The sequence below is a fragment of the Phalacrocorax carbo genome, chromosome 3, assembly GCF_963921805.1.
Source record: "Phalacrocorax carbo chromosome 3, bPhaCar2.1, whole genome shotgun sequence".
Lineage (NCBI taxonomy): Eukaryota > Metazoa > Chordata > Aves > Suliformes > Phalacrocoracidae > Phalacrocorax > Phalacrocorax carbo.
Window position 1 is genome coordinate 127730009 of NC_087515.1, and position 24774 is coordinate 127754782.

Below are 24774 nucleotides of genomic sequence, written 5' to 3' on the forward strand. Positions count from 1 at the left end.
TACCAGGCAACTTTTCTTTTTATTTCTTATAAAATATATTTCATATTGCTGCTGTAAAAATTACATTTCACATTTTTTAACTTTTTTTTTCCTTTTTTTTTTTCCCCTCTTTTTTACAATAAAAATAATACTTGGAAGACAGCTGAGAAAAAGCTCCGATGAGACAGAAAATTCACTAACACAGCACCGTCCCTGCTCAGCCGGTGGCCCCACAGGGGCACGGCCACGACGTTCCCAACCCCTTCCCCGTGACGCCTCCCACCGACGGGGCCCCGACAGACAGCAGGGGGGGGTCACCCTGCGCTAAACCCCCTCGCTTCGCCTTTCGGGGTCCCCCCTCGACCAGCAGCAGGGCGGGCAGAGCGTCCCGAGGGGGGAGCAGCCTCCAATTAATTAGTGCCCAACGAAGAGGTTGCTATATACATACATATACATGCTCCGGGAGACAGCCGGATGGATGAGGGAAAACTCTCCAAGCTGGATTTACAGGTCGGGGTGACCCGCGGTTGGGGCTGAAGAGGAGTTTTCTTGAGACCAGCGAGACTCAAGGGTCGGGAGGAAAAGTCCAACGGTCGGGAGGTGGCTGGAAGCGAGTTAAAAAATGATAGGAAAGGGAAATAATAGGGAAAAGACAAAAAAAAATATATATATCCAATGCCAACCAACCCGGTAACGGTGGAAGCCTGCTGTAATTTCTGCAAGAATATGAGGTTTTTCTGGTTTGAAGTGTAAAAATACTCCCAAACCAGAGGGAAAATAATAAAAAAAAACAAAACAAAACAGAACAACGCACCCTGCACCAGTTTCTCCATTAAAAATAATTAAAAAAAAAAACCCAATAACAAAAAAGAGGCAGAAGCATAAGGACAAGTTTGTCCAGTGAAATCCGTACCACAAAAACCCTCGGAAAAGAGGGTGTAGGCTCCTGCCGCCCCGACAGCTCCCCACCGGTATCAAACACTCCCACAGGCCCCTCCTCAGGCCTTGCGAGGGGTCCCGCCAGCCCCCCGTCTCACCGGGGGACACTGCACGCCGCACGCGCCTGCTCGTTCTAAAGCCATCAACACCTTTTTCTCCCTTTCTATATATTTTTTGGGTTTTTTTTGTTTTTTTTTTTTTTTTTTAAAAGCGCATCTTTAACAGAAAAGCAGCAGGTTATTTTCACTCTCTTCCAGAGACCTGAGTGAAAAGCCCGATCTCTGAGGCAGATCTGCGCTGGGAAGGGCTGGGGGTGTCCGATGCTGGTTTTGGGGGGGGGATGGGATGAACCCCACACCCCGATGGCTTCGTTTGACATTTCCTGAGTGACTGAGCCGGGAGTCGCGGGAGCCGGGTCGTGTCCAGGCACTGCTCGACACAGTTTGGGGCGGAAAGAGCATAAAAAGGAGGAAGTAAAAAATCTCCGGCCCTGCCTGGGTCTCTCCGAGTCATGGGGACAAAGGCACAAGGTCTGAGGAAAGCACAAATTCACCCTTTTTTTTCCTTCCACGCTCTGGGCACTGCCTCAAGCCCTGTTTTTCAAAAAAATATTTGGAAAATGAGAATGCAGCGAGGCGCTTTGTGGGACTTCCCAGAGCTCCGGCTCGCTTCCGGGGAGCCACCAGCATCTCGGGCATTGCAGGAGGGATAACGCTGGCTCAGCCAGTCAAACACCGGAGCTCGGACAGCAGCAAAGGTGTGGGCGATTTTTTTTTTTTAATATTATAAAAATACCTCTTTTTGAGTAGTGCAACAAGCCCGCCACGCAGTGAATTGTTACCAGAGCTGTGGATGCGGAGCACCGGCCTGCAACGCGCTTCCCAAAGCTCTTCTTGCAATAAAAAGCTCAACCTGGGAACCTGCAAAGAGCCTCCAAGGCCGACGGGAGAGAAAAAGGCTTTTCCTGATGTTTTTGCTCCTAACACCACACTCCAGCGGGGACAGGAGTCAGAGAGCGGCTCTCAAGGAGCAAAACCCCCTTCTCTTCCCTGGGATTTAAGCCAGGCTTGCCCAGACCCACCTGGGAAGTTTTGCTCCTGCTTTTTCCCCTTCAACAACAGGGCTCGCAGAGATTCAGGAACAATATCGGACTCTCCCAATCACCTTATTTGCTTTTATAAGGGAAATTGAGTCTCAGCCTGGGCTCAAGGGATTGTGCTCGCTCGATGGCTGCGGGTTATGGCCTATGATTATCAAAAACGCAGCAAAAAAAACCCGAAACAAACAAAAAAAAAATCCAAAAGGGCTGCCTGCCCCAGCGAGGGGAGAAAGGTGATGGGGCAATCCAGCTCATCGGCCCGACACCGAGTGCACGGCCCCGCCAGCGCTGCTGGTGTCGGTGGGACAGCCGTGCCAGTCACGGGAAACAGCAGGAATTTGGGTGGGGAAAATGTATCTTTTTAAAGGATGGAAGTCAAAAACCTGACCCCCACCAGGCTTGACGGGATTCAAAAGTAAGCGTTGAGGTGTTTTGCTGAATTGGGGCCATATGGTGAGGATGCAGGAAAGCCCTTCCCAGTCCTCCCAGCTGCCTTTCCTGGTGGAATCGTTAAATAAAAAGAAAAAGAATTGCTCGGCTAGTTTTGAAAGACATGGTGAGGGCCGTGACGTAGATTTTCATGGAGCTAAGCAGACTCACAAAGCCTAAAATGAGAAGGAACACCAGGTTTCGCCTTAAAAGTTCTGTTTTCCTGATTAAAGTGTTTTGGGTGGGCTTTTCCCCCCCCCCAAAATGCCTCCAAAACCGACGCGCTGGATCCGACCAGAGTCACCCGCAGGCGCAAGCTACCGGCATGACGTGACATGAGCGAAGACCACGTCCACGCAGGGACAGAAACGTCCGACTCCTGCCCTGAGAACCGCTCCCGCCCTGCTTGCAACAACCCAACAGCATTTCTTTTTTTAAAGCTATAATTGTGACCAATCCCCTCCCTTAAAGGATACAAGGGATTCGCACTTGCTGGGTAGTCAAAGGACACAGGAAGCTGCCTCAAGGCCTCACTCCTGCCACGCTGTGACAGTTTGGGAGGTGTTTAGGACTGATCTGGGAAATGCAGGAAGTTCTTTGGTCCCCAAACCACCTACAATCTCCACCCGAACCGTGAGGAACCGGCTTCCTTCCCTCCAGCCCCAGGTTTACCGTACAAAGGGAGATATTCTTCAGGTTTTTAAAAAAAGAAAAAAAGTTGGAAAAAGTCTTTTTTAAAAAAACAACACAAAAAAAAAAAAGAGCAAACCCAGCAGTTGTACAATATACAGAAGGAGGAATTTACACGCAGCTCTGGAGGTGTCTTCTGGGGTCACAGGAGGTACCTCCAAGGTCCCTGGTTGCAGCAGTGAGGGACTCCGGGCAGGAGCAGGGGCAGGATGCGGCACCGCGGTGCTGCGCTCAGTCCAGGAAGCGCTGGCAGGCTTTTTTCCACCGGCAGGCCGTGCACCACTGGTCCCGGTGCTCGATGCCGTACACCTTACGGCACTTCTTGGCTTCACCGCGGACTTTCCTGCAAAAGGAGAAAGAAGTAGTAACATTTAGCAATTTGCTGCAGAATTTTGGCCGCATATCTAAGGATGAGGTCCCGTAACCACAGCTGAGCATCGTTCTGATGTCTCAGTGGAGATGCAGGAGGGCAGCCAATTTGCTGACGGGCTCCACCTCCGTCCGGCGGGACCCTCACCTGGTGCCGATGGACACCCTGGGTGGCGAGGCGACGATCAGGTGGGACTTGAGCATCGGTGTCGGTGGCTGAGGTTCGCTGAAGCTGAGCGACCGGCTCCGCACCTGCAGGGAATCGGGTGTCAAAGGGCACGTGGGGCAACGCGATGAGACACGGGTGCCCTCGGGCCACAGATCCCGACGTTTAAAGTGGGGAGGGAGAAAGTAGAGATGGAGTCCCCATAGCTCCCAGCCCAACCTCGCACCCAAAAGGATGAAGGGGAAACGCAGGCAGGGCTCACCGGTGACAGGGACGGGAGAGTCGAGGTGGCAGCAGCCCAGCTGATGCTGGTGAAGATGTGGGGGGACACTGGAATTTGGATCGAGGGCAATGCCTGTGGGTGGAGAAGAAAAAGAGGAGTCAGCATTAGCCCCAGGGGCTCCCCATTCCCACACACCGCCCCACGGGCATTCACCGCCCTGAGAAGACCAGACTGGAAAGCCTGCAAACTGGGAGCACTAGGGGTGGGATGAAAATCCCCATGCAACCTCTCCTCCAGCGCCACAATCCTGCTAACACAGGGCACGTCACCTGTGCTGTGTCACCCTTCACCCGGGCACAGCAGCTTCTTCACTCCCCCAACTGGTTTCGGTTGCAATACCAGACCACATGCACCATCCTGGTCCATATATATATATTTTTTTTTTCACCTATTTACGTTGACTTTCTGCTTTTAGATGATGTTGCATCCCTTCACTGGGATGGGAATGGATACACAAGCAGCTTATGGATCTACAGAGCCCGTCCCTGTGCTACCCTGCAGCTCCCAGACAGTGCTCGGCTCTCAAGCAGGGACAAGGACCACCGCGCCGGGTCCCCAGGTTTCCCGTGCCTCAAAAACCCGTGCCACGGCAAGCACACAGCAGAGACGTGCAGGATCCGGCACAGCTGCATTCCAGCCCCGCATTATCTGCTGGCAGAAGGGTGTGTTGCATACCAGCAACGGGGTAATTGCAGGGGAGCAGAGGCCGGCAGCTCCCCCCAGCCCAGGAACAGCCACGGCAGAAGCACATGAGCCCCCGAACCAGGCGTTAACAAAGCCAGTTGCTCAGGGGCTGAAGGGCAGCCAGGCTGGGGATGGTGCTACACCAGCACCAAAGCTTCTCCGGGCTGCAGGGGTGGCAATGAAACATCCCTGCTGCAGCAGGGACTTGCGGAGGAAAACGGATCGTGACCTGCCCTTTGGCAAGATTACAGGAGGCGACCGGTTGCCGGGAGATGCCACCAGCTCACCTGGTAGGCGTGATCAGCCTGGATATGCCAGAAGGAGCTGGGGGCAGACTGGCTCAGGGCGCTGCTGGCCAGGGCGGGCTCCAGCGCCGGCTGCTCCACCAGGAGTGCCTCCGGCTTCGCCAGGGCTTGCTGGATGATGATGGGGGCGGATGCAGACGTGGGGCTGGCGGCAGCAGCTGCCTCCGTCGCCGGCTCTTCCTTCACCTGCACTTCGGTGTAGTAGAAATCCTCCTCCCGCTTCCGCTGGTCAGAGTCTGCGCTGTCCCTGCCGGGGAGGAAAAGGGGACAGCTGTGAAAAGGCGGCCCTGTTTCCACCAATGTGAGCAGCCCCTCACTTCCCCGGGGGAGAACGATCTCGCCCTTCCGGGCAGAGCAGCTCTGCTCGCAGGCTCCAAAGCATCACATTGGCTGCGATCAGCAACAGCCACTGCCTCTGCAGCAGCGCTTTGCGCTCTGAAGGAAGATCAATACCTCTTCCAGGGCCTTTAAAAACACTGGCACATTGACCTGGCACCACCGAAGGTCCCCTGCTCATTTCTAATCGGGTTCATTTAGCACAGCTGCGACTGAAGCCCTGTGGTTCAGCCAGCAGGAAACAGCTTCTGAAGTTGTTTTTATCATTTTCCCAGTGCGTCTATCCGGCACTGGATGGCAGTCCAGCGCTGCCCGCTGTGCCACAGCCCTCCCCTCCTCGCCTTTCCCAGAGCATTCATGTTTGCAAGCAAGGAGGAGAAAAATAGGTACCAGAAAACAAGGACAAAAGCACAAGAAAACTGAGGTTGGGGTGTGAACTGCAATGGGGCCACAGGAGGAGAGCAGAGCAAAGCTGATCCACACACCCTCCCCACTTTGTATTTTGGAGAGAATTCACAGGAGATCAGGACAAAGCAAACTGCCAAAGGGGTGGCCGCCGGCGGGCTGGCACGTCGACGCCCGCGCCAGCCCTGATGGCCAAGCTGGAGTCAGCCACCACTGCAGCAGGCACGGCTTTCAGCCCTTCCAGAACCTAGCTGGGCTGGTGCTTTTCTGCATCTGCTCCGGAGCCAAGGGCTCGCGTGGAACCTGAGCTCCCCCCGGTGCAACACCCACTCCTGAGCTGGGCAGAGCTCGGCAGCCCTGCAGCCCAAAGGGGGCTCCTGTGCCTTCCAGAAAGCCCCAGGCTCCCTGGAGGTGGGGACACATACAACAGCGGCTTCAGTGACATGGGAGGGCTTGGCTGAGCACTGCCAAGCTCAGTGCACAGAGGCCAGTGTCTCCGCTACTGGGGGTATTCGCTGCAGGAATTAATTATGCGGCAGCAGGGTGCACAGCTTCGGTGGCTGGGCAGGGATTGAGGAGGTGAAATATTCCCCTTACCCGAGGTGCTGGGTCTTGACATGCCGCTTGATGCCGACGATGGAGCGCAGGACCTTGCCACAGCTCGGCCACAGGCACTTGTACATCACCTTCACCGAGTTCTGGCAGAGAGATAGGCCATATCACCCCCTGCCTGGTGGCAGCATCCCCTCCACAGGACGCCGGCTCAGCTCGAGCCACCCCACCAGTGCCGGGATCCCACCACCGCGCAGCAGTACCTTTCTCTTGCGTGGAGCGGGTTCATCGAGGAGAAAGGGGTCAGAGTCGGTCTCGAAGCCGTCGTCCGCCTGGGGGGAGCTCAGGGCCTCACTGGAATACTTGGGGCTGCCCGCAGGATGGGGGGGCGAAGGGGTGGAGATGTCGCTGCCACCGCTCCAGTGCCCACTGGTGGTGCTGCTGCCGCTGTCAGAGACGTCACCGCTCTCCTTCCAGGGATCGCACGCCGCTCGTGAGGCTGCGGGGAGCAGACACATGCTGCCACCTTCAGCTCGGTGCCACCCAAACCCCCTCCAGGACAGACACCACCCCTGAAGCTGGATAACCTGCAGTAACAGTCTGCCCCTAATTTATTAATTAAAAACTTGGCAAGGTGAAGTCTTTACACCTTTGCTCAGCACCAGCTCCCAATTATTGGTCGTTTATCCCCTTTTTCCCCCCTCCCCATCCTCCTTGGCATCAGTGCAATCCTGCAGGCACAGCCAGCACACGGCAAGCAGCCAGCACCGGGGCACACACATTTCCCACGGCTCCAGGCGGCTATTTTTACTCCTCTGGCTGCATTTGACTCCTCGGGAATGAAACTGCCTCTAAAAAAAGGAGCGACCGGGTGGTGCTCCCCGACCTGGGGCTCCCTGGCCCCCCGGGACGGCTGCGGAGAGCAGGGTTACCCCCACCACGCTGCCAAGGGTGTCTGTCCCGCCTTGCTCAGTTCCAACCAGCACCAGCACCCATGGGCTCCACTGTGACCCCAGCGCTGCTCCCCAGCCACCTCCAGCCCAGCACCGTCCCTGTCCTGGCACTATTCGGCACCCAGCAAAGCACCTCTGTGGCCATCAAGAGCCCTGACACTGAGATCCAAAGAGCACAGCACATTTCTCCACATCTCCTTTTGTTTCAGATTTTTTTCTTACTAAATATATATGAATATTTTAAATGCACACTCACGGGGGATGCCACTCTCGCCAGCGGGAGGGCTCTGCACCACTGGGCTGCAGGAGAGGCTCGTCAGCACCATGGCTGCCACCATCTCATCCATCTCCACAGCGGCATCGGCTTTCCTGCACCGTGAGAGGAGAGGCGTGAATCACAGGGAGGAAAAAGCAGAGAAACAGCCCGGGTACGAGCCGGGGAGTCACTGGGCACCCAAAGGGCAGCACAACCTGCAGCAACACAGCAGGTTCCCCCACTCCCCACCTCCCTTTAACTTTGAATCATTTTGAACTCATTGGGAGGGATGTTTTCTCTCCATTTGAAGGAAAAAAAAAAATTACAAGACCCCTTAATCCTAAATTTAACCATCCTCCAGATAATCCCGCACTGGGAAGGCAGATATCCCTGGCATCATCGCTCTCTCTGTTGGTGTAAAACCAAGCACAAGTGCTGCTAGAGCCACCAAGAGCCCCTCTCCTGCCTGAGCAAGATACCACCAGCCAAAGGCACAAACCTTTTAGGTACATCGATACTGCTGGATACGGATCTCTGCAGTGCCTCGGCAGGGCCAGGACCGCCAGCGGTGGGCAGGATGGGGGGCTGGAGCGCGGCCGGCTGCACGTCTTGCACCCTCCAGCACGCCTGCAAGCCCTGCTCTGGCAGCAGCACCTTCACCTTGTCACTCAGTGGGTTGTACTGCTCCACAAGGCCAGCGCACTCCTGCCCGTTGTAGGTGACGAGGACCTGAAAACAGCACGAGGGGCGGTTTGTCAGTGCCACCCGCTGCTCCTGGGGGGTGTCCTGCTGCAGCACAAGCAAGGCTTCAGCTGCCAGAGGATCCTCCCTCCTCCTCCCGTGGCAGAGGGGGCAACAGAGGGCTTTAGGATGAAGACAGAGCCTGTCCTGAAGGGCTTGGACTTCAGACTGCTGTCACAGCAAACCAAAGGGGTGGCCAGAGTTTGTCCCAACCCCACCCCTGAGAGATCTGCTCTTCCCAGGTACAAGCTCCCCAACTCCAGCAATCCCAAACTGAGGGATTTCCTGAGCTGGTATCAGGTGTGTCTGAGCGTTGTGACTTTGGGCGGACTTTTCTCCAATGAATTTGTCTGCTTTGGCTTTGTTTTTGCACCATCCTGCTGCAAGGACTCCCACAACTATTACACACCTTGGCAAAGTATGTGGATAAAAGGATTAAAAGCAGGAGGGGGACAGGGAAATGGAGGTTTCCTGGGTGAAGTGATCCCAAATTCACACCTTGGCTCCTCCATCCCCAGCTCCTTTGGGCAGGGGAAGGAGATGCACAAACCTCACCTCCTCCTTCAGAGTCCCAAACTCCTTCTGACGGAGAGTTTTCTACCACTATCACCCATGAGCCTATTTCTGTTAATGGAAATGTATCTGCGTCAAAAGACGCTATGTGTGTCTCTGGCTATTTATAGGAACTGGAACATCTCTTTATGAGAGTGCCACGGGTGGCGTACCAAGAAGCCAATGTGGGACAGACACATGCACCCATACCCTGACCAGGAGGAGCCTGCAAGGCCATCTTGGGTGGGATCTCCAGCAGAAACACCAGTATGGAAAAAAAGCCACCCGCAGCAGGACAAGGGTTAAGGGGATCAGTGCGAGGATCAGGACACTGAAGACCCTGATGCTGCTTTCTGAGAACAAGGAGCAAGGCTTCCCTGTGAACCACACGGGCTGTCCCCCAAACTGCGCAGAATATGAGGAGCCAGCATCCCCTTCAGCTCTGCAGAGCCACCAACACAGGTCCTGGCTGTATCTGGGAGGCAAAGGCACCTCGTTGCTGCTTTTCTGCTGGTCCCAGCAGCAAAGCAGGTGAGCAAAATCCTCCACACGTAGGAGAAAACAACTCTCACTGCTCTGCGGTTAATAAACATGGGGCAGGAGGAGCCAGAAAACCCAAAAGGGGCCTTATTTACACTCTGTTTCACAAGCTCTGCCCAAAAGAGGTTTCACAGTTCTGCAGGTGGCAGCCAAAAAACAGGCTCTACATCAGAAGTTCACAGCTCCCCTTGGACAGTCCTGCCTGACCAGGCACTAACAGGAATCGTGCCAGTGGGATCGCGAATGAGCGCCATTCCCTGCCCCAGGCAGCATCCTGGCCAAGGCATGGTCCTCCCAAGCACTGAGAGCCTGGGGCACAAGAAATGGGGGGTTCCAGCAGGACTTTCTGGACGAACCGTCACACCTTGCTCTTCCCTAAGAACTTCTTCACCATGTAGGTCCACACCATCAACCCTCAACCCTGAGGCAAAAAGCTGCAGCAGACTGAGCTCCAAGGCCTGAGCCATGAGGCTCATCGCCACCACGGCTAAGCTGGGGGGTTCCTGGCTGCTTGCCTTCAGATGTGAATGTGGGTTATGGGGAGATAGTTCATGAAGAGAAGTCCACCGGGAGTCACTAACTGTATAGAAACCATCTCCCTTAGCCTCAGACAGTTAGAGAGCACTGGAGGGAAGCGTCAGGTCTTCTCACCCTCTTCTCTGGACACCCAGTTCTAGCTAGCATTGGAGATATCTCCTGGAGGAGACGGATCTCTGCCTGAGCTGGTATGGTCCAAACCCCTCAGGCACAGCCAAGGCCGAGTGCACTAACGCCAACGCCTGTTAGCGACTCTCGGTAATTACATATCCCCACTGCACCTCACGTTAGGGGAGTCCCAGGAGTTTTCTCCCCCCGACTGGAGCACATCCCACCAGCCAAGGACACCGAGAGCCTCCTTACGTACCTGCTGCCCGGTGCAGAGCTGCTGGCGACTGGGGCTAGGTAACCTGGGTGCCTGGTTGCTCTCCTCTGCCGAAGGCATTGGTGGCACGCAGGATCCGTCCTCTCGCGGTGCTGCGTGGGCAGATGCCCGGCCGAGGTCAGTCTGCAAGCCAGGGATCTGGGTGGCCACCAGCACCCCCTCGGCCAAAGCGCTGGGGGCAGAGACGCGGGTGCCTAGCAGGGAGCGCTTCCCCAGGCGCCTGGACAGCACGCTCGCCATCTCGGACACGCTGCGGAAGAGAAAGACACGGGGGTGTTACCTCCGGTGCAGGATCATGACGTTCAACCGGTGTCTTATCCCCACCGCCACCCTGGGAGCCGAGAAGGCAGCTCTCCACTGCTCCAGCATCCCCAGGAGCCAAGATCCCTTGGTGCCTGAGCTCCCCCTATGCTGCAGTTCTTGTCTTTAAGGTCATTCCCAAACCCCTCTGGAATTAAAAAAAAAAAAAAGCATTGAGCCAGCCCAAAGGAAACTCCGCTGACGCCTGTGGGAGCCCACATCCCCCCCCCCAAGCTGCCCCCAGCGCACACTCCCGATGCCACCGTGGCTATTCCCGCCCATCACACTGAAACCCGCCGTCGGTGCTCTTCAACCTTGACCTCCAGACTTGGGCCCGTGCCCAGCACAGTCCTGCAATTCCCCTGCCCGCGCTCTGGCAGGGGAGGAAAGTTTTCAGCAGCAAAAGCCAGCGCCCCTTGCCAGCCTGCACCCCAATGCTCCTCTTTTCGGGAGCCCTCATGCTTTTGGGAGAGGTTTTTCCAGGCTTGCAGCTCATGCCCAGCCCTCCCAGGGCCAGTCTGGCAACAAGCCAGGAGTGTCCTCCTGCCCTGCTTTGTTACAAACGGAAGAATTTGGAGCTTTTTTGACTTAAACTGTTTCTCTGCAACTATCTTTAACCTATTTTGCCACCCAAATAGTTCCCCTTTTCTTTGACATAGGTTTTTCCTCATGTTGGTGTGGCTCTTCTAGCAAGCCTACCCAGAGAGCTGTTTTAGAGACAAAGAAAGATTGGGTTTGTAGATTTTACTGCTGTTTTAAAAGAAACATGCTTTTACAGGTTTCTTTATAAGCAAGGGACACCCAGTCACGGGGACAGATGATGCACCCAGCCCTGATAAATCTGACAGCTCCAGCAGCACTTGCTGCCCTGCTCTGTTCCGTCCTCCTCCCTAAGTGTCCTCCGCAACACCATCTCCGAGGAGAGCGGGAAGCAAGGAAGCACACCGTGGTGAGGCTGAAGGGTGATGGCACCTGGGGTTCAGGAGGAGGGAAGAGGAGGCAAGAGGCTTGGTGCAGCGCTATGTCTCAGGGTGCACCGAAAAAGCCACGTGCTTTTGCACTGCCAAACCTGTCACCTTTGCCACCCTGCCTGGGCCTGTCAGCGAGCGTCACCCGGCTGGCCGGGGACTGCGGGTGTTTGTTGGGTGTCTGGGTTGGAGCGTAACCTGGGCCACGGAGAGTCCAAGCTCTGAGGGGCTGCTGCTTGTGCAAGATTAACCCCGAGCTACCAGGCGGTTGTGCCCATACCCTCCCCTCCTCGTGCAAGGTCGCTGCAAGAGACGCTCAGTTCCCCCTCACAAAGTGGCAGCATTTTAACGGCAGATCAAAATTTTTATTGGATATTCGATTTACAGAGAGCTGTTTTACACACTATCTCAGATGCAAAAAGTTTCCTGAGGAAGGGAAGGGGAGCTCACCGCTCCTCTCAACCGCCGGCCATCCTGACAAGGGTTACTCCAAAGCACACTTCAAAGGACACCCAAGATTTACAAGCGGTTTTATGAACAACCATACGCACTCAGCTCACTTTGTCCTCCTCCGAAATCCAGCCGTCCCCGAGTAGAAAATTAACAGCTATTTAGGAGTCATAAAGAATAGAGCAGGAAGAGCGGGATAGGGTGTGAAATGGATAGAGGCATGCTGGGGAGAGCACCTCGTGCCAGGGCTGCCTGTCCCGCAGTGCAAGGGGACTTTGCCGCCGTCACCGCCTTCCCTCGGGAGCAGGATCAAAGAGGCCGCAGCGGCTGGCTGAGCGGAGCCGCTCCCCCGGCTTCCCTCTCATCTCACCCTGCCCGCGGAACACACTGGACTTTGCAGCCTACGGGTCTCACCGGGGGATGCTCCAGAGCCCGCTTGGTCTGATAATGTCTTTCTTCCCCACAGTGCAACATGCTTTTTTGATGAACACAAGTGACCTGGCCAAGCAGTTCTGCTCCCGAATCTCCTACGTACCCGTATGGGACTTTCGCATCCAAAAGGCCATCAAAAGGGCTGGGCAGGGAAAGGGGGGGGACGCGGCGGTTTGCCTCAAATCCCAGCGCGAAGCTGCAGCAAAGCCCCTCCAACTCACCGCAGAAAGTAACCACCAAACCACGTTTCCTCTCACATCACCTTAAAAACCTTGCTCTCAGATATCCCAGGCACCAGGGTTTGGGAACTGCCCTTCCGAGGGCTCAGGGAGTTGATGCAGCGATGTCGGTGCTGCTGACACATAGAAAACAGCACCGAATCTCTGCTGCTGCCTCCCCGATGGTCGGCGCACGCCGGTTTCGAGACAGCGCTTGGCTGGCGGCCAGATGTGAGGAGGGCAGCGCCAAAGGTGGGAGGCTGCTTCTCATTTCCTTCGGGGTTTCGTTTTGCCTTCCCTTTCCTTCCCCCTCAGGTCCGGGGCGGGGAGCGGGAAGGAGGAGAGAGGCGCGCTTGTAAGCGGGGGAAGAAAAAAACCCTCCCAAAAAGCCAGATTTTGGAGCCACATCTGCTTCCAGCAGACCTTTGAATGCCAGATCCCATTTCAGCGCTCAGCCCATAGCTGAGGGTGACATGCCAATGCCAAAAAAATCCTTCCCCCACCATGCCCCAAAACACAAAGCAAGAAGAGGAGCAAGAGCTGGGAGGGCGTCAGTGGTGCAGGCGGAGCTGGGAGGCCACGCTGCCGCCGCAAGCCCTCCCAGCTGTTAGCAATCACGCGCCGCAGGGGTCAGAGCCGGCACAGATCCCAAATTATTTCTTGCTTCAATGCCGGGCGTGTATTTTGGACCGCGTTTTCCCAACTCTCGCTGGGGGGGAAAAAACGTCAGCCCTTCTGCCTACCGGTGTTGCTGCCGCTGCCGGCAGAGCAAAGCCCGGGTGGAGGTTTAGGAAAGCAGGCGCCTCGTTTGGCAAATGAGGAACGCTTCGTTTAGCAAGCGGGGAAGCTCGGGGCGGGGGGCTGCTGCAAAGCAGGGAGGGTGCCCCAGAGCTCACCCCGGCTGCTGCTTGTCCAGGGTTTGCTGGGAGAAAGGCAACTCTCACACCCGTGGTGCTGCACAAACCAGGACCACTGGCACAAATCCCCTTCCCAGAGAACGTGCGTTTACAGAACACCCTATTTCCCCCCATTATTTTTAGGAATAAATGGTGGTAGGTTCCCTAAAATCCAGCCTAATTCCTGCCACAAACCACCGTGCCACCACGGATCAGCAACCCAGACCGCAAAGTCCACCCTGTAAGAGACCCTAAAAGCTGCAGTAAATTATAATAAACCCCAGTTTTTCCATCTTCCCTCCCAGCCCGCCGTTTTTCAAAAAAGCCCACTCTCATCCCAAAACGTCCCACAGCCCTTTACAGACAGCACTCTGGCCCCGCGCCCGTCAGCACACGTGACCAGGGAAACAAGATATCCGCACGGAGCGGTTTGCAAAGTTTGGGCCTTTATTATTAAAAATTAAAAAAAAGAAGCAAGAAGGATCTGCTGACCCCGAGGTGGAGCCAAACCCACCCGCGACCTAACCCTTAGGAACAATAATACAAAACAGTCGCTTTCCCCAAAAGTTTCCTCCTAATCCCGCCTCGGTGCTCGCCGCTCAGGTTCCACCCGCAGACGTGTCACCGCGGGGCTGCACCGCATCCCCACCAGCGGCACCGGGCAGGGCTCCCCGACCCTCGCCCCGCCATTTCACCCCCGCTGGCGTTTGCTGGGCGATCCCAGAGGAAAAACACTGTTGCAGAACACCCGCCTGCCTAAAAACGAGTTTTCCGGCGCAGGCAGGAATGCCGGCGCAGACAGAGCGACTTCCCCGGGCATCGGCGGGCCGGTGGCGAAGGCAGCCAGGAAGGAAAGGGCGGGAGTTTGGTGCTTTCTGGGAGCGGCGCCGGCAGAGCGTGACTTGAAGCCATCGTTCGGGCACCGGGACGAACATGCAGCAGGAGACAGGGCGTGCATCGCATGTACATGCGTGCGAGCATGCGTGTGCAGGGCCCGCAGCCGTGCGGGCAGGCAGGGCATGCGGGAAAGATGGCAGGGCCGGAGGCGAGGGGAGGAGGCGGCGTGTGCCCGGGCCTGCCGCGGAGGGCGGCACCGGGCAGGGCACGTGTGCGCGGGGCAGGCTGCGGCGGGCGGGGGACATGGACGGGGAGGGGACACACGGACACACATGCACCGGGGAAGCCGGGAGGCGGGGCATGCACCGGGCGGGGAGGGGGGGAGCATGCACCGGGCGAGGGGGGAGGCGTGCACCGGAGGGACCGTGCAACGGGCAGGACTCGGGGGAGGGGGTGCGCCCACCGGAGGACGACGGAGGGAGGAGGGGTGCGGAGCCGCCCCCCGCCCCCGGAGAGAGGGAGGGAGGGAGGGAGGGAAGGGGGGGGTCCCACAGCGGGGAGCGGGCCTGGCGCGGTTCGGCGCTTACCTCCGACGCTATTCCCGCCTTTCTCCCTCCCTCCTTCCACCCGCCGCAGCTTGTTTTGAAATCCCCGTCCCCGCCGCGGCCGGCTCACGTACGCGGCGGCCCCGGGCTGGAGCCCCGCCGGGCGGGGCGGGGAGGAGCCGGGGCCGGGGGAGGCGCGGCCCGGCCCGGCCGGGCGGGAACCGCCGCTCCCGCGCGCGCCGTTTTTTATTACCATCATTATTATTATTATCCTTTTTCCCTCCCCCCCCCCCCTTATTTTTTCCCCCCGGCAGGGAGAAGGGAGAGAGGGGGGAGGCCGGGCGGGGGGTGGGGGGGTGCCCGGCCCCGCTACTCACGGCGTCCGGGGAGCCCCGCTCCGCGCCTCGCCTCGCCGCCGGCCGGGTTAAAGCTCCCGGGGCCGGGCTGGTGTAAACAACCTCCCCACATGCTCGGCCCCTTCCTGCGCATTGGCTCGGCGGCTCCCTTTAAATACACGCCCCCGCCGCCCGGCCCCGCCGCTCCCGCCGGGCTGGTTGAGCGGAGCCGAGCTGAGCTGAGCTTAGCCGAGCCGCCCCGGCCCGGCCCGGCCCGGGGGCAACGCAGGCAGAGGGGGAGGAAGACCCCGGTTCCCCCATTTACCCGAGCGCCAGGCGCGGCGGCTGACAACGCTCATGCCATCTATCATTGCTTACTAAGCTGTGCTGCCCCAAAAGTCGCCTTTTTTTTTAATCCGTATTTTAAGTTTTGGCTGTCAGGGCTTGTCACCCAAGGGCCAGGGCTCCCCGTCATCACCCTGCTGTCCTCATCCCCCCGCCAATGCACACAGACACCTCGGAGGGTCCCAACTCTGCGGCCGGAGCCTCTCGGTTTGCATTTAACAGGCCCTACCGCTAATTTCTCTTAATTTGGAGGGGACATTACGATGACCCCCAACTCGAGTCCCCGCCACAGCTCTCCAGCACGACTGGACACAAACCTCGAAGGTTCTTCTTCTGCCCAAGCAGCCTCACCGGGTCTGTTTAGCAATAAGGGAGAATTAAATTAACACCAGCCATGCGCCTTCTGACATTTATTTCGGTTTCGGGCATTGAAATTCCCCTCTCAAAGCCTTGGCTTCTGGGTTCCCCGTGACAAAAATCCCCATTTTTGCCGCTCGTCCCTTTATAGCGGGTTGCAGCAAAGCTGATGTACAAATGCAGCGGCCAACGCAACGCCTTCAGGCTTTGCTCAGGACCCCCCACCCACTGGCCACCAGCCCCTTCGGGCAATCACCTTTAAAACCTCGGTACAGGCAAGGCGATTTAATGCGTGTTGGCTAGTGGAGACCAACATTGGGCCTCTTGCCAGCTTAAAAAAAAAAAAGTGTATTTTTACCACCAACTAATACACAATGCAGATGGGATTTTACTACGGTTGTCCAAGGTAAGTTGTTGGAACAGGAAGGGGTTATCATCCACTTGTTGTATAAAAAAAAAATGAAATCTGCCTTGTCTGCATGAGGACTCTAGTATTTCCCAACTCTATTTTTTTTTTTTTTGTCCAGTAAAAATAAGGTACCTTCTCCAAAGCACCCAAACAGGAGCCAAAATCTTCTACTCCCAGCAATGCTCCTAAATTTCCTCCCAAGATCCTCAGACTTGGATTTCTAAGTCACCTCAATACCTGTTAAGATGAGAAGTGAGTTATTACACATGCAGACGGGGGCAGGTGCCTACGACAGCGCTCGCCCAGCTGTCTCACGCACGTTGGGAGGCATTGCAAAGCAGCCGGGACAGGGGGCTGGGAGGGCACCGCGCACCCCGCCGGCATCAGCGGAGGCCTCCCTCAGCAGCCAGTCGGCCTGGCGATGCTTGGCGCTGTGCCGAGGCCTGCCGCTGCTCCGGGCACGGGGGTCGGGAGGTGGCTGCTGGGGGGGAGGAGTGGGGCTGGCAAGGGGTAGGACCCCTGTGGCCAGTGGGAAGGAGCCCACGGGTGGTGTCAGGGGCACCCCAGTCCTGCTCCTCAGAGGGGGCCTCACAAGCAGCCATGGCTTCCCCTCACCCCTCACAGGCACCCCTCATGTCCCCACCTCATGATCTCCCCTCACTACGGTCCCTCACCCCTCATGGCTGACCCTCATCTCGCCCCCATGATCTTCCCTTATGGCCACCCCTCATTTCTCCCCCGTGATGTCCCCTCACGACAGTCCCTCACCCCTCATGGCTGACCCCATCTTCCCCCATGATGTCCCCTCACGGCCACCCCTCACCCCCCACGGCCGCCCCTCCCTCCCCCTCTCTCCCCCCCCGCCCGGCGACTGACGTCCCTGCCACCTCCCGTCCCCCCCCCCGGCGCTGGCGGGAACGGCGCGTGCCCTCACGCCCCCCCCGCCCGCCCTGACTACGTGCAGTTCCCCACGTGGCGGCCGCGCGCGCCCCCCGGCCAGGGAACAGCCCGCCCGGCACGTTCGCGCCCCCGTCCGCGAGCCGGGTGAAGAGGGGGCGGGAGCTCGGGGGGGGGGGGGTGGTTGTTGAAGCGCCGCCAATCGACGGGCGGCAGGCGAGCCGGAAGGGACCAATGACGGGAGGCGGTGCCGCTCGACGGCCAATAGCGAGGGGCGGCAGGGGAAGCCCCGCCCTGCCCCCGGTGCCCCGATGGCGCTGCGGGAGGGCGGGAAGGAGGGATGAGGGAGGGATGGCGGTGAGGCAGCGCCTCTCGCCTCCCCTCGGCCGTGGCGGGGTGGGAGCTTCCTTCTGAGGGAGGGGGAAGCTCTGCCGTTGCCACAGCCCGGGCGTGGCGCGGGCCGCTCCTCAGAGCGGGGCCAGCCCGCCAAGGGCGGGGGGGTAAAACTCGACCTCGGGTTAGCGTGTGGGGAGTGCGGTTTTATTTTATTAAAAGAGGGAAAAGTGAGGTTAAAGTGTAGGGAAAATGTTCTTGCGTTTTCACTTCGTTGTTTTCAGTGCAAGAAGCAAAGAGGTGGTATGGGGCAGGCATTCTTCTGCATCGCAAGTAAGGCCTGTCCTACCTAGGCTGGGTATCCAGCCTAGGTGTGCAGTACAGCTGCAGCATCATGTCCCTCCTGCTTCCAGAGACATTTCTTTACCCGTGTTTTAAAAAATTGTTTGCAGCCCATTAAAAAAAAACACCATAAATGCACAACAGCAAATAAATAATTGCACTGATCAACTGCCTGTCCTAAATCTTGCAGAATTCTTCTGAGACCACGGAAAACTCTCACCGTAGGATGTTACTTGACCTCTCTCCTTCCTAGCTCTAGTGATTCTCATTGCACTAATTCTACCTTTGTTGTCAGAGTTTGGGGTTGATGTCAGATTAAATCTTAGCTGAAAGTAAGCTAAACTGAGTGCATCTGTGGAGAATAAGTACTAGTGGTGCCTGTATATAGTCCAAATTTAGAGGCTTGAGATAGGTGTAGTATTAGATAGAGTCCTTAATACAGTGAAAGCAGTATGTGTGCGTGATCCACTGCTTAAATATCCCAGATGCATACCCAGTCCTGGGCAGCTAATTCCTTTGCGTACCAATAAAATGTAACGTGATGGATACTGGTGCGTAAAGCTCACCGATACGTCAGTGTACCTGACCCCCAAATGAGAAGGTCTGTGGCTGGATTTGGAGCTGAGACCGTGCGGCATCTCTGCTAAGGTTGTGAGCAAGTGTGGTAGCACTGATGATGAGTGTGCATGTCGCGGGAGCGGCCTTTGAGGTCTTGCACTGGGATCGTTTCACGTTGGGTAGAAAGCTCTTCTGTGGTTAATAGTCCACTTTTAACCTAGAAAGCGTCTGCCTATCATGTTTAATAGCACTAATGCACCTCTAATCCATTAATTTCTTTAGTCCCTTTTTGTACCCTTTTAATTCGCTTGGTCCCGGCCACATCCTGCGCCCACAGCTTTGCCAGGGTTATTACTTCCGTGTCCCCAGCTTTTGTCTTAGGTGTTTACTGACTAATTCCTTTGTCGTCCCTGCAGCGTTTGTGACTCAGGGGCTTTATCGGGTTCTCCCTCCCTGCCCCACCAGTCACGTCCTAAGCAGACTTTTGGTCTTCCCTTGCGCAGAATCTGACTTCTTCCTCTGATTAACCATGATAACCCTTCGCTGTAACTTTAGTAGTTTTACATAAGCTTTTGGAGATGGGGTGACAGGATTGGCATCAGTCATCAAAATGTGGTATTTTATTCGCCAGCATAATGATGTTTGCTATCTTGGTTTCTTTTTCTTTCTTAACAGCTGCCAACGTTTGATTTGACTACTGCTGAGCGTTAAGCTGATCTTCTCAGACAACTATCAACAATCACCCCCAAATCTTTTTTTTCCTGAGAGGTAATAGCTGATTTAGAGCCCATGACTGTATACGTATGATTAGCATAATTCTTCCAAGATGTGTTTCTTACTGAGGTCAAATCACATCTGCCATTGTATCTCCTCATCGCGTCGTGCTGTGAGATCTTTCCCTGGTTTCAAGCACGGCTGTTTGGGATAATTTTGCCTGTAAATGTTGTCACCTCACTACTCATTCCCTGGTCAGATTTTATAATGATGTGTTGAACAACAGATCACCCGGTCCAGATCCATGAGGGATCCCATCTGTTACCCTCTTGCCTTGGGGAATGGATGTGAAGCTGTTTATTTCTACTCTTGGTTTCTCAAAAATATTTAACCAGTTATCTACAAGGGAGGCTTCCTTCCCTGTCCCACAAAAACTTGGTCTCTCAGAATTTGACAGGGAGTCTTGGTGAATCTCCCTGAACCTGTAAGTGAAAAATCCCAATTAAAACTATTTTGTGATGGTTCAGCCTACTTTACTGAAGAAGAACTAAGATATGCCTATTTCTGTTCGGGTTTTATTTTGACTCTTCTTCTTTGTAGTGTTCCCAATATTGCTATGAATGCAATGTGAGAAACACACCCAATTTTTAAATTAATTGTGCAACATCTTAAAACAGAGGGGGGAAAAACACAATGGAAAAAACTGCCATACATAAAAAAAACACATGTCCACAGGATGACCATTACTCACAGCTTTAATTTCAAATAATATTAAATGTTAGTTTGAGTCCAACAATGCTGAGCAGTTGAATAAGTTTGGCTTGGGCTTACCCACCCACTGCTCTGCCCGGCATTTCGCTTTGGCCTCTGTCCCTCGACCTCAAGCGATTATTCATTTCTGAATACACAAGCTCAGGATAAACTGCTTAACTGACATTTTGAATCTATTAATATCATTCATTTTGTTTTGACAGGAGGCAAATCAGAGCCAAGCCACCGATACCAAACTAACCAAATAAACTGGAGGGTTTTTACCAGGTTTTCCTACATGTTGTTGCTGTTACAAAGGACCGACACATACGGTGATCTGAGCAACTCCAGACTGGGAGAATCAAGGTGTCAATCTTAGAGTCACTAATTCTTGCAGTCCTTGGAACATGATGCTGTTAAAATCCTCAGCTCATGGGATCAAGACATTTGAAGAGGAGATGTGGGGAGGAGCGGAGAAAATTAAGTAGATTTTTATCGACCGTGCTGTTAAAGAAAAGTAGGAAATTTCCTAGAAAGCATCCTCTGTGAGTTCGGGTGCAGCCGTTTGGGTGTCCTGATACACAGGAGCTCGTCTTCCTGATGCCTGCAATTGCGCCGAGTTACGCAAGTCAACCGACCCATTATTGCTCATCACCCTCCTTCCCAAATCGAGCGTTGACAGCTGAGACCAGCAGAAGAGCTGAAAGCCCTCCCAGACTCGAGGCGCAGGCACTAATCAAAGCCACATCTCGTCAGGGCCATCCAGTTGGGAAATCAGACTTCCCTCCCTGTTTCTGGGGTGTTTCATCCCACAGGACCTCAGAGCTTGTCGGCACTGTTAGGTTGGCCATTGGAAGTGAGGAGCCTCTTCTGTGGGACATGGCGTCCATCTAAAATGGAGGCTACATCTTCTAAAATTATTGCCTTCAACGGCTTGTTCTCGTGCAGCACCTGAGCGCCTGCCGTATTGGTACACATGCGGAGAACATTTGCATAAAATCCTAGCCTTAACAAAAGCCAGCTGGATTTGGGAGAGTTTCACTTATTATTCCCAATTTTGACCTCAACAGCAACAACAACATTAGTGAATTCAACAGCACTAACACCTTGAGGACCACTGACAAAGCTGGCCACATCCCCACTACTCGAGTCTCTGAGCTCCAGGAGGAGCGTTGCTTTATCCCTGCTGCCTCCGGGAAATTGTCCACAGCCCATGCCAACTCCTCACCCATGCCTGGGTGAGTTATTTGGAGGTGTGCAAGTTGACCCACGGCAAAATTACGCCGAGGACTGTGCTAACAGCATGAGCAATTCCATCGATTTGAAGTTAATCGTGTCTCAACGGGACTTTTTGCTTGCTTCACATGCTGCGAGTGATTAATTACCTTCTAGAAGCAAGGCTTGCAAAACCACTTCTTGTGGGGTAGGAGGGCTTTCTTGGTGGCCGCACAAAACGGTTCATCTCCCCACAGAGACTTCTGGCAAGCCGAGAGCCGCAAGAGGAAGCCGTGGCCGAGCACCGTCTCCTGCAAGCAGCCGACTGCCGGGATTCAGTGCACCTGCCTTGCTCACCTCTGTTTTGCAGAGCGTAACTTCTTCCAACGTAAAGGAAAAGCTTGAATTGGGCTGTTGGGAGGAGGTGAAGTTCTTGCAGGCCGTGGTGAGCAGGAGGGCGGTGGGCTGGAGCATGTGCTTCTGTGCAACCTCTGCTTGGGAGCAGATTACGTGACCTTCCCAGGCTCAACGCTCGTGACCAGCTGGAGGGGGAAAAACCTCCCAGATTTACAAGCAGCTATGAACCCTGCTCGGATCCAGAGCCACTGCCGTAAACGTTGTGTGGTCAGGGGCTGGTCTGGGGAGAAGGGGAGCAGGTGTGTGTCCACGAAGAATAATTTACATACTTATTGTTTTCAAGTGAAATAATCCCAGCTGTTTTACTTTTTTCAGCGACCTGGTTATTGCAACGTGCCTGTTCCAGTCACTGACGCGAAAGCTGGTGGTCTGATCCTAACGCCCTTTTAATGCAATTTTGCTGATTCTCCCATGCGGAAGCGTACCGGATGCCGAGCAGGACACTGGGAGGTGCTTGAAAAGATTATCCGCAAAGCCGCATACGGCGAAGCAAAACGTGACGTCAGGAAAGCTTTTTGCAACGGAGTTATTCGCGGCGTCTCGCATGAACAGGGAGACCCAGGAAAGCTCCGCAGAGGCGGTGGGATTCATCACATCGGCATCCGCGGAGGAAGCTCTGACCTACGCAGCTCTCGGCCGCTACTGTGTCGTTTCTAAGTTGCAGGGAAGATGGTGATACGCGGCTGTGATTCCTGGTTATGCAATTCAGCCGTTTGCAATTTTGCTTCCTTCCAAACACCCTCCGGGCTCTTTTCCATATTATAAACAAAACAGCCTGCAACATTTCACTCAGAAGGCAGAAACCGGTGCCTCGGATGCTCGCTCTGTGCTGCAATTCTGCTTTTCTTTTGTAGGGAACGCTTTGAGCAGAGCCATCTCAGGTGAAATAAACTGCAAGGAGTAAGCATGTCTTAAAAAGAAAGCGTGTGCTTCCTTTGGGGTGTTTCATTTCAAAATTAAAAGGAGAGTTCGGCTCCTTGTCCATATATAGTGCAATAAAGGGCTCGCCGGCTGTTTACGCTTCGTGGTGCAGCTGCGAGGAGTGTTCAACAGCAGCCTGCCCGCGCTCGGGATTTCCAATTGTAATACAAAAAAGGAAACAGGAAAGAACGATGTAAACATCGGCAACGAAACCCGTGCTCGCAGTGGGCTCCGAACAGCGCCACCGACGCCCCGGGCCTGCTCCTCTTCTCCCCCTGCTTTTCGGAGGGGACTGCAGAAGGAGGAGAGGCGGGCTCTGGCAGAGGTTTGGAGAGCCCTTGGCCAGGTTGCAAATCTCCCGATTGCCTGCACTGCCTCTCTCTTGCTTCCAGCTGTTGGCCCTCAGCCCCTACTTGATGCAACAAACTCTTAGGGGGGGAAAAAATGGGGCAAAATGATCCTTTTTTTTCTGCATGAATTGTCACTGTTAGCTGAAAAATCGATGTCAGTGTGCTTTTTTCAGGCTCCATGTGACTAAGGCCCATGGAGGTGCCCCACTCACACGTTAAAAAATGGCTTTCTTATTCTAACACAAGTAGGAAACTGTTTGGGAATGTGACACGAGTGTTCCCTGTTAGTCTGAAAAAACAGCATTTGACAGGCACTGGACGGGCCACGTAAAGGCAAAACCCACAAAGGCAGCACCTGCTCTGGCCAGGGGGCTCTTCTCTTGCAGGTCCCCGACCGAGCCCCATTGGCAAAAGCTCATCTGAGGAGCAATCACCTTAAAAATCATCCAGGGACCCCTGGGCTCCCCCTCTCTTTCCTTCCCATCTTCCTGTAACCATATAATTATTTTCTGGTGTGGTAATGGGACCGTGCGTGGTTATCCTTCATCCCCCCCGCCACGTGTTGGCTGCGCCCGCACCCTGTACCGCTGTGCCTGCACCGCTGCGGCACCTCCTTGTTCCCCAAATTACAAGCGGACAACATATTTAGTGTATTGTATCCCAAATCTGCCGTGCGCGACCCGGGAGCTCGCCCAGCCAAACCTGGGCAAGGCTCCCCGCTCCCTCGCTGCCAAGTGTGCGGCAGCCAGCGCCGGCTCGTCTCAACAAGCTGCTGATGGAGCTGAGAAGGGGGAAGGGAGCAAAGCCGCTTGGCTCCCGGCTCCCGCTCCGGCGGCGGCTGGGACACCCACGGGGAAGCAGAGCCCGCTCTTGCATTAAAGAGCTCGTCCCAAAAGCTGCGTTTCCAAATCGTGGGCTGCCGGGTGGCGTAAGCGCCCCAGCCGTGTTTCGCTGGAGGAAATGGTGCTTTTAGCCTCTCGCCGCAGCTCCTGGCTTTCGTGGAAATGTTCAGACCCAGAGATAACCAGCTTTTTTGGAGTGCCTGTGCCTCTTAAGGGTGTTCAGGAAACGCGCGGATGCATTAGGGAGCTCAGAGTCCGTCTCCTGCTCTTGCCAGGGAAGACGTTTGCTTGGTGCTGGAGTCGCAGGGGTTCCTCTGGGAGACAAGCCCGGCTGCGGGAGCACACCCGCGGGCTCCAGCCTCCCCTCCTCTTCACCATCTGAGCGAGGAGAAGCCAAGAGGGGAAGAGACACTCACGAGGTTTCCTTTTCTGCTCTTTGCCGCCTTCTACTTCTTTTTTTTTAAACTCTGGCCTGTTTGCCTTTTTTTAACCCCTTCCTTTGGCTTGCTCATTTTTAACTCTTTGCTTTCACTCGCAGCACTGCTCTTGCCTCACAGCCCACGTGGTTTCAGCAATCTCCAGGTCTATACAAAGTACTTGGTCAAGTGCACCAGGCACAAGCTCTGTCTTACAGCTGAGTTTGGTTTATTTTGGAAGCTGAGCGGATCCAAGTTGGTGAGATATGGAGACCCTGGGAAAAAAAGCCAGGGCACTGGCGCTAAGGAGCCTGGCTCTTCACCATGGGTCAGACCACTGGGCGCAAGCTGGAGCTTCTCCACTGCATCTTGGTGGGCAGCGCGGCGTGGCAGCTTGGAGGAAGATTGTCTCGTTTGGAGAACTTGATGAAGATGATGAGAGGTGTGGAGGAGCTCCTCTACAAGAAAAAGATGTTTCAGCTCTTATATAAGGGGGAAACAGGGATCTGCACAAACTATGGCGCTGGTGAGGAGGAAGGAGATCAAGGAGGAGCGTGACAGAGGTCTGTAAGATGGTGAGTGGCTTGGAGACAGTGAATTTTCCTTTACTGGGTGAATGAAACTGGTTTGCAACAAGTCCAAAACCATGCGGAGCCTTTCATCAGTCCCCTGTGGAGCTGCGGGACTCCTTGCCGTAGGATGCTCTGGGTGCTAAAGGTTTGCAGGG

At 55.2% G+C, this 24774-nt stretch overlaps 1 protein-coding gene and 3 long non-coding RNA genes across 5 annotated transcripts in view; 2 read left to right on the forward strand and 2 right to left on the reverse strand.

Moving 5' to 3' along the window:
• On the reverse strand, positions 1-15335 carry ZNF395 (zinc finger protein 395). 2 transcript variants are annotated; one of them, XM_064448310.1, is made up of 10 exons: positions 15224-15335; positions 10183-10450; positions 7945-8174; positions 7446-7558; positions 6500-6735; positions 6282-6382; positions 4926-5190; positions 3934-4026; positions 3654-3757; positions 1-3479 (listed from the first exon to the last, which is right to left on the reverse strand). In XM_064448310.1, exons 2-10 carry the CDS (start codon positions 10438-10440, stop codon positions 3368-3370), a joined length of 1512 nt encoding a protein of 503 aa, XP_064304380.1. In that variant the 5' UTR covers positions 10441-10450; positions 15224-15335; the 3' UTR covers positions 1-3367. The 2 variants fall into 2 exon arrangements, with proteins under 2 accessions (XP_064304380.1, XP_064304381.1); XM_064448311.1 differs by lacking the exon at positions 15224-15335 and adding an exon at positions 14889-15109.
• LOC135312705 (uncharacterized) lies at positions 14262-22487 on the forward strand. The gene is made up of 3 exons (XR_010372394.1): positions 14262-14481; positions 19098-19190; positions 20111-22487. It is a non-coding gene; the product is annotated as an uncharacterized LOC135312705 (long non-coding RNA).
• The window catches only part of LOC135312707 (uncharacterized), a 5325-nt gene continuing 424 nt past the window's right edge, over positions 19874-24774 (reverse strand). Inside the window, exon 2 of the long non-coding RNA XR_010372396.1 lies at positions 19874-24505. This is a non-coding gene — a long non-coding RNA (uncharacterized LOC135312707). The remainder of the gene's footprint in view (positions 24506-24774) is intronic.
• LOC135312706 (uncharacterized) overlaps positions 24483-24774 on the forward strand; it is a 6645-nt gene continuing 6353 nt past the window's right edge. The window contains exon 1 of the long non-coding RNA XR_010372395.1: positions 24483-24622. This is a non-coding gene — a long non-coding RNA (uncharacterized LOC135312706). The remainder of the gene's footprint in view (positions 24623-24774) is intronic.